This window comes from Protobothrops mucrosquamatus, unplaced genomic scaffold (genome assembly GCF_001527695.2).
Source record: "Protobothrops mucrosquamatus isolate PMUCROS unplaced genomic scaffold, P.Mucros_1.0 scaffold3217, whole genome shotgun sequence".
Classification (NCBI taxonomy): domain Eukaryota; kingdom Metazoa; phylum Chordata; class Lepidosauria; order Squamata; family Viperidae; genus Protobothrops; species Protobothrops mucrosquamatus.
Genome location: NW_015389214.1, coordinates 22,977 through 39,900, shown reverse-complemented (window position 1 = coordinate 39,900; position 16,924 = coordinate 22,977). Strand labels below are relative to the sequence as shown.

Below are 16,924 nucleotides of genomic sequence, written 5' to 3'. Positions count from 1 at the left end.
CTTTTATGACTCGTGGACTTCAACTCCCAGAATTCCTGAGCCAGCATGGCTGGCTCGGGAATTCTGGGAGTTGAAGTCCACGAGTCATAAAAGAGCCAAGGTTGCCTACCCCTGGACTAGACAGTCACTTGTCTGAAATGGTATAGGTTCTCCTTCTTGAGCAGGGGGCTGGACTAGAAGACCTCCATGGTCACTTCCAGCTCCATTCTATTCTAAGAATATGGGAATTTGGTATTTTCACTAACTATACAGATTTTATACATTCCTCAGAAATAAATACAGCAATTGCCATTAGTTAAAGATTTATGTCTTCAGAGCTAATTTGTGAATACATAGCAATATACTATTTCACAAGACACATCTGGAAATAAATTAGAAGGGAACGAATATTAAAAACTATAATTTGGGCTTTTGTATTGTTAACAGATATAATTTAATATAATATGAAAATTCGACATTTTAAAAGATGGAATCAAGTGAAAAATTGAGCTCCATTCAGCACTGATGATGTTACCTAGTTTGAGTAATGAAGCGTCTGCAAGAAAACAACCAAGCTCAGAGAGGACCAAAGTCCCCTCATATCAACCCTGAGCTACAAATATATCTCCTTTATTGGTTCCATTCAGATAGTTAATAGAAATATGATAGAGCCATGGAGAAAATATGTAATTAGCCCTAGTTCTGACTTCTACGAGATTGACACAATTTAACTAAATTAATCAAGCAAGACAGTGGCTTAAGGTCCATGTTTATTAGAAAATATTACAGATACAATGTTATCATTTTTCCTGCAGAGGATTATAAGTTAGAGCAGCTCTTTTCAGTGGGTTCTCCTAGAACTCAAGATTTTTGTAGTGTGGCAGAGCAAGTCTTAATAATATCAGTGCTAGAAGAAAAAGGGCATTCTTCAATCTTATTTTTCCCCCGAAGATAAATGTTGCTAACATTCAATCAGACTATGCTGCTATTTCTGCCTCTAAAGCCATGCTCCTGCACTATTGAAACAGCTTTTTTATACAGCAGGAGCTGCATGCAATTTGCTACAACTGGCTTGTTCAATGCTAAAAAGCAAACACAGGCTAAGTCTCCAGCCTAATCTGCACAAAGGGACAGTTTAATTAGAAACAGTGCTTTTCCAGATTTTGCTTTATCTAATCTTATAGCCACTGTGCCAGACTTCTAACATTACATCATTAAAAATAAATCATAAGAATTGCCTCACTGGATTAGACTAAAGGGCCTTGCTATTCCGGGACTGCAAAAAAAAAAAAAAAAATGTCCAAGAGGAACTGTTTAAAAATATCTGCATCTACATAGATAGAAAATACGTATTTCTAGTATTTTCAGATTAACGACCTATTTGTTTTTTTAAAGGCAATTTTTTCAATAAACAGTTCCATTTGTAAAGTTATCCAAATGAAATTGGTGTATACACACAGGTTTCCTGAATCTATGGTTGATAAATATAGACTTGAACTCATTATTCACAATATTCAGCTCCACGTATCTGTGGGTTTTGACCTGATGCTTTGAGCATGCCACATTTCACAAATATGCAGATCTGATACTGATCCCACTCAATTTCCCAATGACCTGCAGCTTTCTTACCCTATATGGTCATCCTCTCCCTGCCTGCTACTCCCTCCAGTGTGAAGATGAAGAAGCACATAATTTAGGGCTCAGTATATCCGATCAATTTCTGAGCATCCTGCAACTGTCTTTAGTAATAATGAACAAGCTGAGGATGTGTAGGGGAGGGCTCTGCTGAGTAAAATGGCACATTTAGTGAGAACTATTGTTCCTGTGCGAGACATGTTGCCTTGTGGGGACAGTCCAGTATCCATTGCGTATTACAGAATTAAGAAATCTGCTTTCCACACTGTACAGAAACAAGATTCAGGGTCTCTGCAAGTGTGAGAATCTCAAGGTAATTTTCCATCCATGCAACCACCACCACCCCAAATTGGATGAAAAAGGCTCAAGATCAGAGGAATGTATCATTGAGTAGAACCATAATCTGTTAAAAAAAAGGACTGTAGCTTGTTAGATGGTGGAGTGGTAGAAGGAGCTGAGGGTAGCTTGCAGGCTTGGAGGATCTGATTTCACAGGCTCAAGTATTGAGATAGCCTCCAGAAAGCAAAAACATTTTTTCACTGTTTGCTTATTCTTTATTTCGAGTCACTACTTTTGGATCTCTGCAGATATTCCAGTTGTACAGGATGTGCTTCAACAACAATTCTGTATTTTTGTATGTTTCTTTCATACGTGCAACATAGCCTATGGGTACCCCCTACATTACCATTGTGTAAAAACAGAAGATTTCTATAAAATGGTATGTGGTAAAATGGTAAATTACAGGTTATTTTCATGCAGCCAAAAATCTGTAAGATACACCCCAAAGTGTCCAGGAAGCAAAATCGTTGTTCTATGCATAGTTGAATAATTAATTGACCATACTTGTGTATAGATTTTTTAAAAATATGGATCCTTGGGGAAAAAAAGTCTTGATTGAACCCATACAGAAGAATGACAACTGATTAGAATTAAATAAAATTTCCCTTCTGACTAGTTAGTACCTGCATATTTGCAGTCACAGAAGAGATCCAAACCTTGTTTGTTTTGCTTCTGCTTTTAATCATCGCAAATGTGCCAAATGTCAGTTTGTTTAAAAGATGACTGGACTTTCTTGGGTTTTTTTTCTTTGAAAACACATTTTGCTTCTCATCTAAGAAGCCTCTTCAGTTCTGACTGAATGGTGGAGTATGGAAGTATTTATTTTCCTTGCAGTCTTCTGGTTGTTACTATTCTGAAGGTCAGTTGTTAGACTCTCAAGTTAGCTCTGAGGGCCATTGAGGGGGGTTTATCTACACCCTCAGGATCACCTGAATCAAAGTGCAAATGGGTGTGGAACCTTCTTGGGACTGCTGAAAGGATTGTGTTGTAAACAGGAGACAGATGGTATCTTATCCCTCCCCTTTTGTTGAGAGAGAATTGCTCAATTTTAACATAGATGATCTCTTTGACCCCTCTTTCAAACCAGTGGTCCTCTGTCCAGAATGTGAACTTTGCTATCTTCAAAAGAATGACCTTTGTCTTTCAGATGCAGATGACTGCTGAATTTTGTTTTGATGGATTTGTTCTCCTATGTTGTGCCATGCGTTTGTGAAGTGGTTGTTTTGTTTTCCCAATGTTCAGATCTGCACATTCTCACTGCATTACACTGCATATATCACATTGCTCTTGGGTTTAATGTGTGCACGTATGTTGTGTTGGTTGAAAATCCTCCTGAGCTTTTCAGATATTCCTGCAATGTATGGAATGAGAACGTTGCTTTGCTTGTTGTTCTTTTCTTTGTCTATTATGGAGTAGCTCCTGCTGGATCTTTTTCTGGATTTGTTAAAGGCCCAGTTAGGATTGCCACAGATTCTGAGGGCTTCCTTGATGCGTTTTAGTTCTTTTTATTTTTGCTCTTTGCTGGTAGGCAAACCTTCAGCCCGGTGGTGGAGAGTTCTGATCACTCCCATTTTGTGCTCCAGTGGGTGGTAAAAATCAAAATGTAAATACTGATTTGTTTGTGTCTATTTTTAAAACAAACAAACCCAAGCCTTCTGAAATGGCTTTCTTTTGTTACCATATTTAAATGCATACGGGTAAGCCATGATGGGCTTAACCTATATACATCTTAAATTTATGGCAGCCAAGTATTTTTCATTCTAATTCACTGCCTAAGTATGCGGATCTTCCACATGCATCTAATATCCCACTCCAACACAGAACTTTTCAAAATGATGCTGAATTACTCCTAGTTCATAAGTAGATAGATGCCTTTGTTCTTATGTACAGATTGTACAGATTCATTATTCGGCTCACAATGTAAAACAACGAGGGAGAAGGCAATGACAAATACTTCTGTACTATTGTCAAGAAAACTCAATAGATGTGGCTATGAACTCAGCAGAAGTCAAGCTCAGAAACTTTATCACTATTGACAATCTTTGAAATAATCATTGCTTATTTCAATAATCATTAGGATGTTTTCTTTCAAGGACTTCTAAAATCCTTCCTAGGCAGCCAGATCCATACCCCATTTATGGGCATTGACAGAAGCTAAAGGGCCACTGCAGGTATTTTTATTTTATTTCTCAGCTAACTAGTACAAAATCTAGACTACTAAGAATGGACATATTTGAACAGATTTCAATACTTATCTACTTAATCAAATATTTACTTAATCAAAAGAAATATGCAATTAGCCTTTTTTACATAAAAAAGAGCCTGCTTTACTATTTTGCCTTAAAAACGGTTTTTAGTAATGAATTAAACATAAAACAGGACTTCCCTTTTCACTTCAACTGGAAGAGAGTCATGCTGCTCACATGCACCTTATTCCAAACATATTATTTATTCTGTCTGGTGTTGAAAACTGTTTCAATTTTGTTTGATTCAAACACTGTCCTTATGCTCAATTAGGTATTTAGCTTGAACTAGGTCCTAAAACCAGGCACGTATATAAGCTTCCATACCACATAATAGTACATGAGTATGTATTTCTGAATGCCTCATCTCAATATCCATAAATCAGGAATTTGGAATATTATGAAAAGGGCTTAACTTCTCAGTGTCAGTGTTCAGGGAATTTCAGATAATAGCTGGCAGCACAGCAACAATGTCTGATAGAATGCCATTCAAGTACTAATGTAAGATTTATTCTTTCGTGAATTTACTGATAAAATAACGAAGCTATGCATTTAGAAAGAAAACGGTATCATATTAAAACTATTAAAATTAAGTGGTATTTTCTGAAATATAGACAGAAGGTTCTCATTGTGTATCTTGCAGACAGCCAACTGGAAAAATCTACACACATATGCATTCCAAGGAAATCAGCCATATTTCACGTTAAACCTCTAATTGTAAACTTTTAGTGCAAGCCATATCTCCTCCTTGCATTTATAATTATTTATCATCATAATTTTATCCATTGTCTCATTGAAAGAGGACTTGCGTGATAGGAATCTATGGTTTTTTAATAGGGGAGAGTGTCAGTTTATTTAAAAGGGTGGGAGACATATTTGAGATAAGCTGGAAGTAGTACTGAAGGAAATTGTGAGACCAAGGAACAGAACTAGAGGAAGATAACAAAGGCACATTAGGCCTTCCTAGCTGTACTTTTCTGACAACACATTATGGGCCCCCACACACAATAGCTATGCAACTATGATTTACAGCATACTAATTTCCATGTAAGTTTTTATTTTTATTTTTATTTACTGTGAAAAGTAAAGTTCCCCTTTAACTGAAGTACCACTTCTGATGAATCCATGGTTAAATCCATGTAATTTTTCTCGGTGACAACATATAAATACTAAATGGGTCTATAAATTCGGTGGAAAGGACTTTCTTCCTTAGTAAGGCACAAACTGAATACAATGACTAGTTCCACACAAAACACATACTCCTTACCACATATACTCTACTGTCTTGCAGGTTACTGTGACCTAGATAGAAGAGATGCTAGTTTCTAAGCCAATAGCAGTGGAATTTGCATAGGAAATTCAGTGCTTTTCAGGAAACTGCCAAGAAAAGGCCTCAAACTAAGCATAATAATTTTGTCACTATTTAAATCTATTTTTTGTACTAGAACATTGTGACTTTAAGCTTCCTAATATAACTGTAGCTCTGTTCAATCTCCCCAACACTATCACAAAAATCTATTAAATTCAAATGGAGATATTATTCAGACATTGTTTCTTCCAACACCAATCTCAAGAGGTTTAAGTCTTTTCTTTTTCCCCCCCAAAGTGTGAAGCTAGAAATGCCCGTTTCTATGGTATTTTACAAACTATCCATAACCAACTGAGATTTCCTGATATAAAGTAAGTTTTATCTTTTCATTTTCACAGCTTCTGTCACTAAGGCTCAACACTGATTTGACCGCCCATAATCAATCAATTCCTTACCTAGCATATCCTGTTTCCCCCCACATTTGCCATTTTCTGGCTCTAGTACTGGAAGGATTAGAAATGTGAGCTGTAATGGAAATTCAAGCTAACAACCTTTTTCTTCCTTCGTTTGCTTACGTATATGATAAAGCCCTTAATTTTAATTTTGCGCTAATTATTCCCCATGTTGAAAGCAGTTATTGCCCACTCACTGAAGTACAATACACAACTCTGCTACTTCACGCAGTAGCTCTAGCAAAATATTCCTTGTTTCAGTGATGCACAGTAATAATACGGGTAATGGAATTAAAGACAAAGTTAGGAAGATGAATTGATACGTTGTGGACCCATCATCATATTCATTTGTCAGTTTAAAAAAAAAATCTCAATATGAAGAAATATATCCCCTAGATGAACTTTATTTTGCTCAATTATTGAAATAATTGACTATTTGATGGATGATAGACTACCAATGGTAATTTGGTAAAATAATAAATATGTGATTCAGTCTCACATATCCCAGTGAGATGTCAATTTTCAAGACAGGACATATAAGCTTATAGTTTCACAGCAGGTTAGGTAAACTAAGATGAAAAATTGAAAAACAGACATGTTATACAACAAACTGTTTCAGTATTCTAAAATCATATGCCAGATCAAACATCAATCTGTTGTAATCCTGCTTTTGTGCCATAAAAAACTCGGTCCTCATGATCAAATGACTCACAGAAAATACAGCTGGCCAAAGACAAGCAATTGAGACAATCTCTTTGGGCACTCACCACCCAGTTGTTAACAAGGCTGCCAGAAAAAATAGCACTGAGATGGAAAAAAAAAAAAAAAAAAGAGGGAGGGTAAGTTTCATCTGAGGAGCTCTTATTTCACATACCAAAATATTCTACTGCTAAGGTTTATAGAGTATAAAACCACCATTTTTTTACTGGCACAGCATATAGAACAAAATATAACAAAGATGAAGGAAATAAAGCATAAACAAACATAATGCAAAGATGATAGATAAGGTTTACCGGTCCCGCCTTCATAAAATTTACTATAGTAGAACACTTTATATTAAACAATCCATATTATATCAACTTTGCAGGGAATAGATTGTTATATTTTCTGAATAACTTTTAATTCAGGATATCTTGAATATGATTGTAAACTACACAAAGAAATATAATAATATATAGTTTATCTTGCTGACCTAGAAGAATTAAATAAGTCACATCTGAATTCTATCGCAAAAGAACTTCCACAGATTATTCTCTTTTAAATAGCATTACTATCTCCTCTTAATCGAGCTTAATTCATGGACATATAATTTTCTCTGCAAGAATCCAAAAATGATTGCCATCATCTTTTTTTTAGTGAGTGTCTTACTAGACTACAGATCTGGTACTTCCTAATCATCTCCCATTTAAGGAATAACAAAGTTCAACATTTTTTAAAGTTTTATATAAAGTTTGATTTTTCAAAATCAAGCCAACTCACCTAGATGCTTCTACTTAGGCAATATACTTGTGTCAGGGTAAATAAAATGCTTATGCAAACTCTTTCACAACAGCACTAAAAACTAATTTGTTCATGATTCTTTGGAATCAACCTTAAACCATTTTCCTTCTAGCTTGCCTATAATAAATAATTCAAGCTTCAAAGCCAGAGCCATGGGGGAAATTATGAGATGTGTTAGATCAGATGAGGTGCAGAGGTGAGAAAAAAGATGAAATGAACTTTCTCCTTTCTTTACGTCAACATGTTCTGAGCACTTATAAGAAATAAGGATAAACAAGAGTGGAATGCAGAGCATGCGTTGACATCTGGTTCACCTTCAAACCAGGCTTTTGACAGTATGCCATTTCCTCGATCAAATTAATCCTGTTTTTCCCATTTTGTAATGTTTTCTTACTTTCCTCCCAACAAATGGAGGCAAGCAGCAAAAGATGAACAGAAAAAGTATTTCAATGTAGGGTGATTACATGCTTCTTCTGTAAGTTGAAAATATTTGAGGAGCAAATATTTGCAACTTGTAATTTGAAAAAGAGAATTTATCCAAAAGAGCAACTTCCACCCCCTTCTCCATAGTCTAACGCTCTAGAAACTGCAGAAAAGTCTAATATTAATTATTAAACTTGACAACTGCATTTTCACTTCTAGCCGCTTTGAGCTAACTCCTTTATTAGCTCAGAGGTTCCCAAAGCAAGCTATTTTTGAAGTGCAGGGCAACTGCAAAAGCAGCTATGATGGTGACAGTGGTATTCTAGTCTTGTCAAAAGTCCATCTGTTAAGGCTGTCCTTGAATGTGCCTTATATTGGTTTTAAACTGTGGCTAAAGTAAGAACCCTGTACACAGTCCAAGAAGTTGTACTTAGCATCTTTCAGAAAATCAGAGTCAGGTAGGTAAGACTGTACTTCTGGAGCTATAATCCAAAATATCTGTAATGCAGAGCTTGGGAAAGATTATTCTTGAACATGAATGTAATTCCAGAAAGTCTCCATTGAGGATTTTTAGTATGAATTGAGACTATCTGTGTACAATTGAAGCAAGAAATGGGTATATAGGCAGTCCTCAGTTAATGACAGTAATAGGGATTGGAATTTTTTATCACTAAGCAATGTGATTGTAAAGTGTGATGACACATGACTGTTACTGAGCGAGGTTCTGGGTTGTTAAATGAGTTCCAGATGCCTTGGAAGCAGGCCAGCAGGCAGGCAGGTAAGCTAGAATGCATGAGTGCAAACAGAGGTGGCTGGTACCAGGCAAGAAGGGGTGTGAGCAACTTATTGTAATGACTGCAACCTTCCCTGTTGGCTTCCCCATTGACTTTGCTTGTGTGAATCTGGTAGGGAAAGTTGCAAAAGTCATATCACTATGGGACACTGCAACCAACATAAGCCTGAGCCTGTTGCCAAGCGCCCAAATTGCGTAAGAGTGTTGTGACAGCCAAACCTTTGAGGGCCAGTCATAAGTCTCCTTTTTCAGTGCTTAGACCAGTCGCTGAACAAATGGTCGATATTAAGGGCACATACATATTTTTAACAGAAATTGATTAATTTTTTTAGAATGCTATAGTTCTGCTGAGGTTTCTGATTGCTTTAAGTCACCGAGAACAACTATGGAGACAGCACAGATGATAACAAGTTTTTTAAACAAGAATCCAGAATACATAATACCCTGTAAATACCTAACACCCTGTTTTCAACTGAAGGCATTCAACGCATTCACACAAATGCATTTTTTAAAATGCAGTGGGCTCCAAAAAATGCACTAGACTCCTTGACCAGGAATTTCTGAGATGAAAGATGATTATTAGGACTCTGACCTAAAATGCCAATGCTAAGATTACTTCAATGTACTGGGAAAGGTCTCCTTTCTTGAGAATAACTATATTTAAGCAGATATCTGATGAATGTATGACAACCATCTAACCAGCCTGCAGATTTAAGAATCCACATGTAGGCTGAGAAGATGCCTGCTCACACATACACATAACAATGTACATGTTGATTGAGGAGAGGAGGTCAAACATGACATTAACTTCATTGACCAATACTCCTTCCATATTTAGTTTTTTTATATATAAACCAAGCAAATGATCACTGACAAATGTGGAAGTAGCTCTTCACAAAAAGTTACCTCAGGGCTTGAAATTTTAACTCTACTTTTGCGGCTGAGACAAATGTTCGGAATTGCATTAAGAGTTAGAAAATTTACCCAAAGGTATGACACTTTAAAAATATTTTCACTGATTTCTATCATAAAACACATTCAAATCATAAATATTCAGCATTAAACCTATCAATGAATATTATGGTCCATTCTTAGCAACCTGTAAACCATGAATACTTAAACTTTGGAAATGAAGCAGTTCAAATGACACTACTGTACAGTGCTATTTTTTTTTTAAGAATCAGCCACCAGATGGCAGACTAAACTCTTCCACTTGCTTCCTTTACAGTTTATTTGCCCCAACCAAAAACATAAATGACTTCAAGAAAATAAAAAACAAGAGGCAGAACATAGTTCAAAGCTGCCCTTCAGCCACTAAATGCACATAGTGATTACAGTTCTTCTCTGCTGACTGTCCCAATGGCAGTTCTCGAATCTAAAAGACTTGAAGTACCAAATTCAACCAAGTCTCCATAAATCCAGATTCTTAATCAGGCCTTCTTAGTATAATAAGGAGTAGTATATCTGGGAAGAAGGGATTCATATGTTCTGGGGACAGGTTGTTCCACTGATTAATTGTTCTAACTGTCAGGAAATTTCTCCTTAGTTCTAGGTTGCTTCTCTCTTTGATCAGTTTCCATCTGTTGCTTCTTGTCCTGCCTTCAGGCGCTTTGGAGAATAGCTTGACTCCCTCTTCTTTGTGGCAGCCCCTGAGATATTGGAACACCGCTATCGTGTCACTCCTCGTCCTTCTCTTCATTAAACTAGACATACCCAATTCCAGCAACCGTTCCTTATATGTTTTAGCATCCAGTCCCCTAATCACCTTTGATGCTCTTGATATTTTATTTGTTTTTATCTATTTTACAAACAGCCTACCTACACATCCTGGAGTAATAAAAGGATAACAAGAGGATAGAAATTCAGACAAAGAGAAATTTGACTCAGGAATTCTTCAAAAAATTAAATCCATCTTCCCCAGTCTCCTGCTCCCCATTATCTTAAACTTCAATCTCCACTTTCTGGAAAGAATGTAGCCAGGGAAGCCTGCTCTACCTATTTCTAGATTTTAATCATGAAAATAAACATTTTTTAACTTGAGAATTTCTGAAAATAAGGAGAGTCCTCAATTTAAGACTGCTCACTTAGAGGCCATTCAAAGTTACAATGGATCCCTCAAAAGGAGCTTAAGATCCAATTTCAAAGATCCGATGGCTGCAAACACCCCGTCATGTGATCGCATTTTGGGTGCTTAGCAACCAGCTCACCTTTACAGTCGTTTGTAACATCCTGCGGTTGCATGACTATGATTTTTGACATTTTTTGCTGGATTTCAGTAGTCCTAGTTTCCAGCAAAAATCATCCAATGAATAAAACAGATTCACTTAACGATCTCCATGTTCACTTAACAACTACTGTTTTCACTTAACGACTGCTGCATTCGCTTAACAACTATCACAAAAAAGTTGTAAAACCCATTTAATGACCACAATACTTAATTGCAGGCTCAATTATTGTTGTAAGTTAAGGACTACATGTAACGTATTCTAACATATTAGACATATTAATAAATACTTACATTCTATTAATATTTTATTATTTTCTGGGAAATCCAAAAAAATGAAACTAGACATAAAATTTGTACCATCAACAACTGCCTTGCATCACTTATAAAATGGATTTGGAAGCACGTCAAAATGATCCTAAGAAACACTTTGTGAAGGCATGGACTATATTTTATTGACCAGAATAGTTTTAATTCAGCAGTTGTCGATCAATGCCTACGGTTTATCATAATCTGTACTCTTAGCCAGCAGGGATTCAAGGGCTGAACTACAGTAATTTATTCAAAACAATTGTATGAGATGACAATTACCAAAATCATACAATTGTGGTATCATAGTCAATACAGTAAAAATGCTTTCTACTTTCATTATTCAACCATTATTCTTACTTTCCCATTTTTGATTCTCATACATTATTCAACTGTTTGCCCCAAAGTCGCAAGATTGGCCATTTTATTACTTTAGATAACCTTCTATGCACCAGGCAATCTGTTTCCTTCTGTGTAACCCATAACAAAATGCAAAGCACCAAAAGTTGTTTGTATAAGATAACTGATAACAATACAACTATATCACTCAAAGTCAGCTTAAACCAGTTTAATGAAATACATGGAGCAGAAATATAGGCATTTACGGCAGTAATGCAATTTAAGTCCTAGCAAAAAAGGTTATATAGAAGCATTTTTGATTATGTATGTTGGGGGCACTGTTTATACTATTCTAGTCACTAAATCTCAAAAAGAATATTACGGAATTGGAGGAGATATAGAAAAGGGCACCTCACATCATTATGGCTAAATCAGCTCTTGCTATAAAAACAAATGGGGCACAAGTGAAGCATGTGAAATTATACGGAAGGTTTAGGACAAATTAAATCAATCAAACATCTTCCTACAGAGTACAGCAGACACGTGGAATATGTTTCTGTAAGATTTCCTGGGACCAAAAAGGGGGCAAGACAAATGTATACAGAATAAGGCTATGAATATATTATCTCCAGGGATAAAGGCAATAAGCCTCTTGATATTAATTGCTAGAAAATATGAATGGAAGGGAAGTAGCACACTTATGTCCTGTTTGTGGATTTTCTATGTGCACCTGGATAGGAGCCAGAAAATGGATTAGGTAGGTCTTTGCTTCTTTCTATATAATATTCCCCATGTACATAAAAGCTCCTTCTCTGAGAAACAGCAGGCAAGTCAACATGTGATCCATTCAATAAACACATGAAAACATTTTTAAAAGAAAAAAAATTGTTCAGTTGCTTACTGATGTAAAAGCAAGTAGCTCCTCTTCTGTGAGTTTATGGACAGGATTGTTTTTCTGAAAGTCTATACTGTTAAAAAAAAAAAAGAACACATTTTTATTCATGTAGCTTTCTGAAATTCCAGACATTCAGCTCTATTCAGCTAAGCATTTGGGAAAGAACATGTCTGTGTGTGTTTGTGTGTGTGCGTGCTAGTACTAAGCTTGCAATCCTTACAGATGGTTAACTAGAGACTCAAACTAGAGCAGGGGTAGGCAATCTTGGCTCTTTTATGACTCGTGGACTTCAACTCCCAGAATTCCTGAGCCAGCCACGCTGAGAGGAAAGGGAGAGATTTCCAAGCTGAGCCATGCTGGCTCAGGAATTCTTGGAGTTGAAGTCCACGAGTCATAAAAGAGCCAAGGTTGCCTACCCCTGAACTAGAGGCTATAACAAAGCTACCAAAACTAATTTATTTGTTTAGTTTTGTTCCTGCTATCTTGCCTTTCCTACAGAAATTCAAGGTGGTATAGATAGCACTCCCATTTTTTCCACATCAAACACAAAAGTCATCCAGTAAAACATCCACAGAGAAGATAGCTTTGAACCTAGGTTCCATTGCTCTTACCACTTAGTAACTTGTGCACAAGACTATATTGACAAAATATGTGCCAACTCTCAAAATATCATCTTCTGCACATGATTGTTAAAGAGCCGAACCTCCTATTTGTCTCTTCAAAAATAGGTCATTATTCCTTGTTCCAGTCATTCTGGATTCAGAGCAGCATCTAACGTAAGTTAATGTTTTCAGTTCCTCCCACATCCGATGGCTTCATCATCAGCTTCTTCCGTTAAACCACACACATGGACGTACCCAACATTTTTATATTACTTATATCACATATAATTTAAGAGATTTTAGAGAATTCAAAAGCTAATACACTGTCTGTGCTTGCTCAGTAGAGATATTACTTTGATGTGTGTTTTAGCCTTTTCTTAAAATCAGCCTGACTACCTTTGCTTTTTTGCTATAACCGGGCAGTGACAATGATGGAACCAAGTTTATCATCTTACCAAATTCCAAGGATTACAGCAAGTTCTTCTGCACAGAGGTCAGGCATCTGGTTCTGATGAGATTCTTCAAACTTTATTTCATTTAGTATGGTGTCATCATCTAAAGTATAATTCTGTGGGGGAAAATACACAAGTGATAAATTACATCTAAAGTTGTTCATCTGTTTGGAAGTTGCAGTAATAACATAAAAAATATCTTGAACAGCAGCATTTGATTTTAGCTTTGCCAAGAACATAAATAGAGGAGAACTGATTCGATATCTCTTCCTAAGAGAACCGATCGTGTTCTCGTTGACACAACTTCTACTAAATTCGTTCTTGATCCTTACGACTGTCTTGTGGTCCCGACACCGACTTCTTATTTTTCAAGGGACTTCTTTGTCTTACCAACCCTTTATATGAGGTCAATCACCAGAAGTTTAATATGAAGTCTTTAGGAGAGTTTTCTTGAAAACTTATGAAGAGTTTCTCTCAAGAAAGATCCTATTGCCACAAATAAACTTTATTGGAAGGCCCTTTACTACATTTTTGTCCTTTGTAATATATATCCTTCTCTCCTTTCAATACATAGCAACTGTGTGTACAATAATTATTGGAAATTCAGCAGGGGATAGATAGGATTTTTCTTTCCACTTGTGGCCGTGATGAACACAGTTCCTCTGAAGCTGAATTCTGTATAGAAAGGAAATCTTGACTGGGGTCTTATTTGAATGGAGGTTGGTTTAAGGTGCCTGATACATGTATATTATTGTTGATTTAACTGTCCATTTTAATGAAATGTAAGTCACTTAGAACAGTGGTTCTCAACCTGTGGGTCGGGACCCCATTTGGGGTCGATCGACCATTTCATGGGGGTCGCCAAGCAAGGTTGTCCGCCATTTTTTTTGTCCGCCATTTTTCCCCCCTTTTCCGGCGGGTGCCTTACGTCCCTTGGGCTGGGCCAGCTGGTGGTCGGCCTGCTCCGTCTCTGCCGCTTGCCAGCTACGCCTCGGCCGGCGGAGGGGGCGGAACCACACATGCGCAGCACTCCTGGGCAGGGAAAGTCCTCAACTTACGACCGGTTGGGTAGTCCTCGACTTACGACCGGTTTAGTCCTCGATTTACGACCGGTTTAGTCCTCGACTTACAACTGGTTTAGTCCTCGACTTACGACCGGTTGGGGTCGCGGCATTAAAAAGGTTGAGAACTACTGACTTAGAAGGTGAGGGGACATAGAAACAGATGCAAACAAATTCATACTTATTTCCATGTGCAGAACAGACTTAATCTCATAGGCAATTAAATAGTAGTTAATTAAAGGATGGGGAAAACAAAACTGTACTTGAAGGTGATATCTACTCAGAAAACAAATGACAACCCACACAAAGGCAGAGCCTTCCAAAAGATAGTATTTTTGTTTCATTTCAATACCTTAGTTAAATCTTCCAGTGGAGTAGGTGCTGGACTAAGTTCTCGGTAAGGAAGGAGGATGTTATCTTTCCTCTGAACAGCTAGTATCAGTTGGGCTACATATTTTTCCTGAAATCTTGTTCTTTTTCCCAGAGCACCTGCAAAAAACCATTAGACCAAAACAGAAATTCATCGTGAGTACAGAATATATGAATTTGAGGTATGCCTTTTATGCACGCAAAATGATATTGGTATTCTCTGATATTAGGCTTGTGATCAAATCATTTAATTTTTTTCCAACTTATTAAAGACAATAATGCATGTCTTAATTTTTAGACACTTTAACTGCTACCAGAAACTTACTTTATAAGATAATAACTGGGCTGAAAATAACTTAAAAATTTTGCGTTCCAGAATATCGATGATGATGATAATATAATAAATCATAAAATCTGGTATAAAGTATATTATAAAGTATATGTGCTCTGTATTTCATGATTTAACCAGCATGGTTAAGTAAAATAATTGAAGATTAAAGGCATATACAAAATTTTATGTTTTTAAGAAGAAATGCCCAGTATTAATGGAGGTGTGTGTATGTATATGTATATCCATATATAAGTACAAATGTTACAGAGATATAGAAATTTTAAATTGTATTTAATAATACAGGGTCGTAAAAAGGGAGAGTTTTTTTAATGCATCTGTAAAGATGAAGGTAATTCTTAGGAAACACTTTGTTAATATAACTAGTATAAATGGAACCAGGTTTCAATAATTATGAAAGTCAGTTTGTTGCAGTGGTTAAGGTACCAGGCTAGAAACCAGGAGACTGTGAATTCTAGTCTCTCCTTAGATACAAAGCCAACTGAGCCAGTTACTCTCTCTCAGCCTAGGAAGGAAGCAGTGGCAAAACACTGTTGCTGTTGTGTCAATTTTTCAGTCACCTTTCCCCACGCAATGATAACAGTTCATCAGGAAAAAAAATGTACTTTAGTTTTCAATAATCTACTGAACTGAGTCTGAAAACTAATAAAAAAATATTGTATTCCTATACAGTGCTTCAATTTATTAGCCTTTAAAGATAAAAAAAATATTTGATAAGCTTGAATTGCAGGCAGAGTTATGGCAACGTGGCCCAGTAAAAAACTCCATAGTTTAAGTTTGGATTGGGCAACCCATTGCTTCCTTCCACTGGAGTCTATTATGCACAGAGAAGCATCCGTGGAGTCAGTCTCTCCCTGCTTTGTCTCCAGAGATATAGCATGCCAGGAGTAAGCAGGTTAGTACCAGTATGGCAACTTTTTGCTGGAGAACACCCTATAGCTGCTTTTCTGGTGCCCAGTTGACCATCTTTTGACCCTAGATTGTCTGTTCAGGATTGTGATTGCTACTACATTTTTGTGTCTTAAAGCAGATTTAGTAACAGTATGGTGTTGATTTTATCACGTTATCTGTTTCCCAGATATCTGCAGTTTTATATTCTTGTCCTCTTCCAGTTCCAATTCTTGAACTGATCTGAAAATTAGTGATTAACTTAAAGTCTTTGGTTTTTAAAAAAAAAACAAACCACAAAGATATAGGTCTAATTGGTTTAAGATTGCCAGGGATCAAAATTTTAAAAAAAACCACAAAAGGCAAAATGTGAGATAAAATGGGCTGACTTTTGTGTAAATGCTGCTGTTGCTTGCAAGATTTATTTAATTCATTCAAATCAAAAAGCTGTGAAGCAATTTGCTCAGGCTGAAATAGGGATAAAAAGCTGAACATGTTCGCTTTCAAATCCCGATGAGCTAAATTTCAGACCTCTTTGCACACTCAGCTGCTAGGATTCTTCCGAGAATGCTCAGCAATGAAGCTATTTTAGCACGCTCGGTCTTGGGAACTTACAAACAACAGCAACAGATTATATCTTGGTCCCAAGCCAGAGTTCCCCAAAATACTGATAGCAACTGGAAAGAACACCAAGTTTGGCAATTCAACTTCAAATAAGGAAAGAAAAAATTGCTTAGTGGGGAGCAAAGCATATAAAATAATA

At 36.6% G+C, this 16,924-nt stretch overlaps 1 protein-coding gene across 1 annotated transcript in view; it reads right to left on the bottom strand.

The window, feature by feature from the left end:
- LOC107297283 (tetratricopeptide repeat protein 27) overlaps positions 1–16,924 on the bottom strand; it is a gene marked incomplete at its 5' end in the record, with an annotated part of 87,378 nt that overhangs the window by 48,176 nt on the left and 22,278 nt on the right. The window contains 3 exons of the mRNA XM_015826645.1: positions 12,447–12,513; positions 13,498–13,610; positions 14,908–15,044. Of these exons, the coding sequence (XP_015682131.1) occupies positions 12,447–12,513; positions 13,498–13,610; positions 14,908–15,044 (317 nt within the window). The remainder of the gene's footprint in view (positions 1–12,446; positions 12,514–13,497; positions 13,611–14,907; positions 15,045–16,924) is intronic.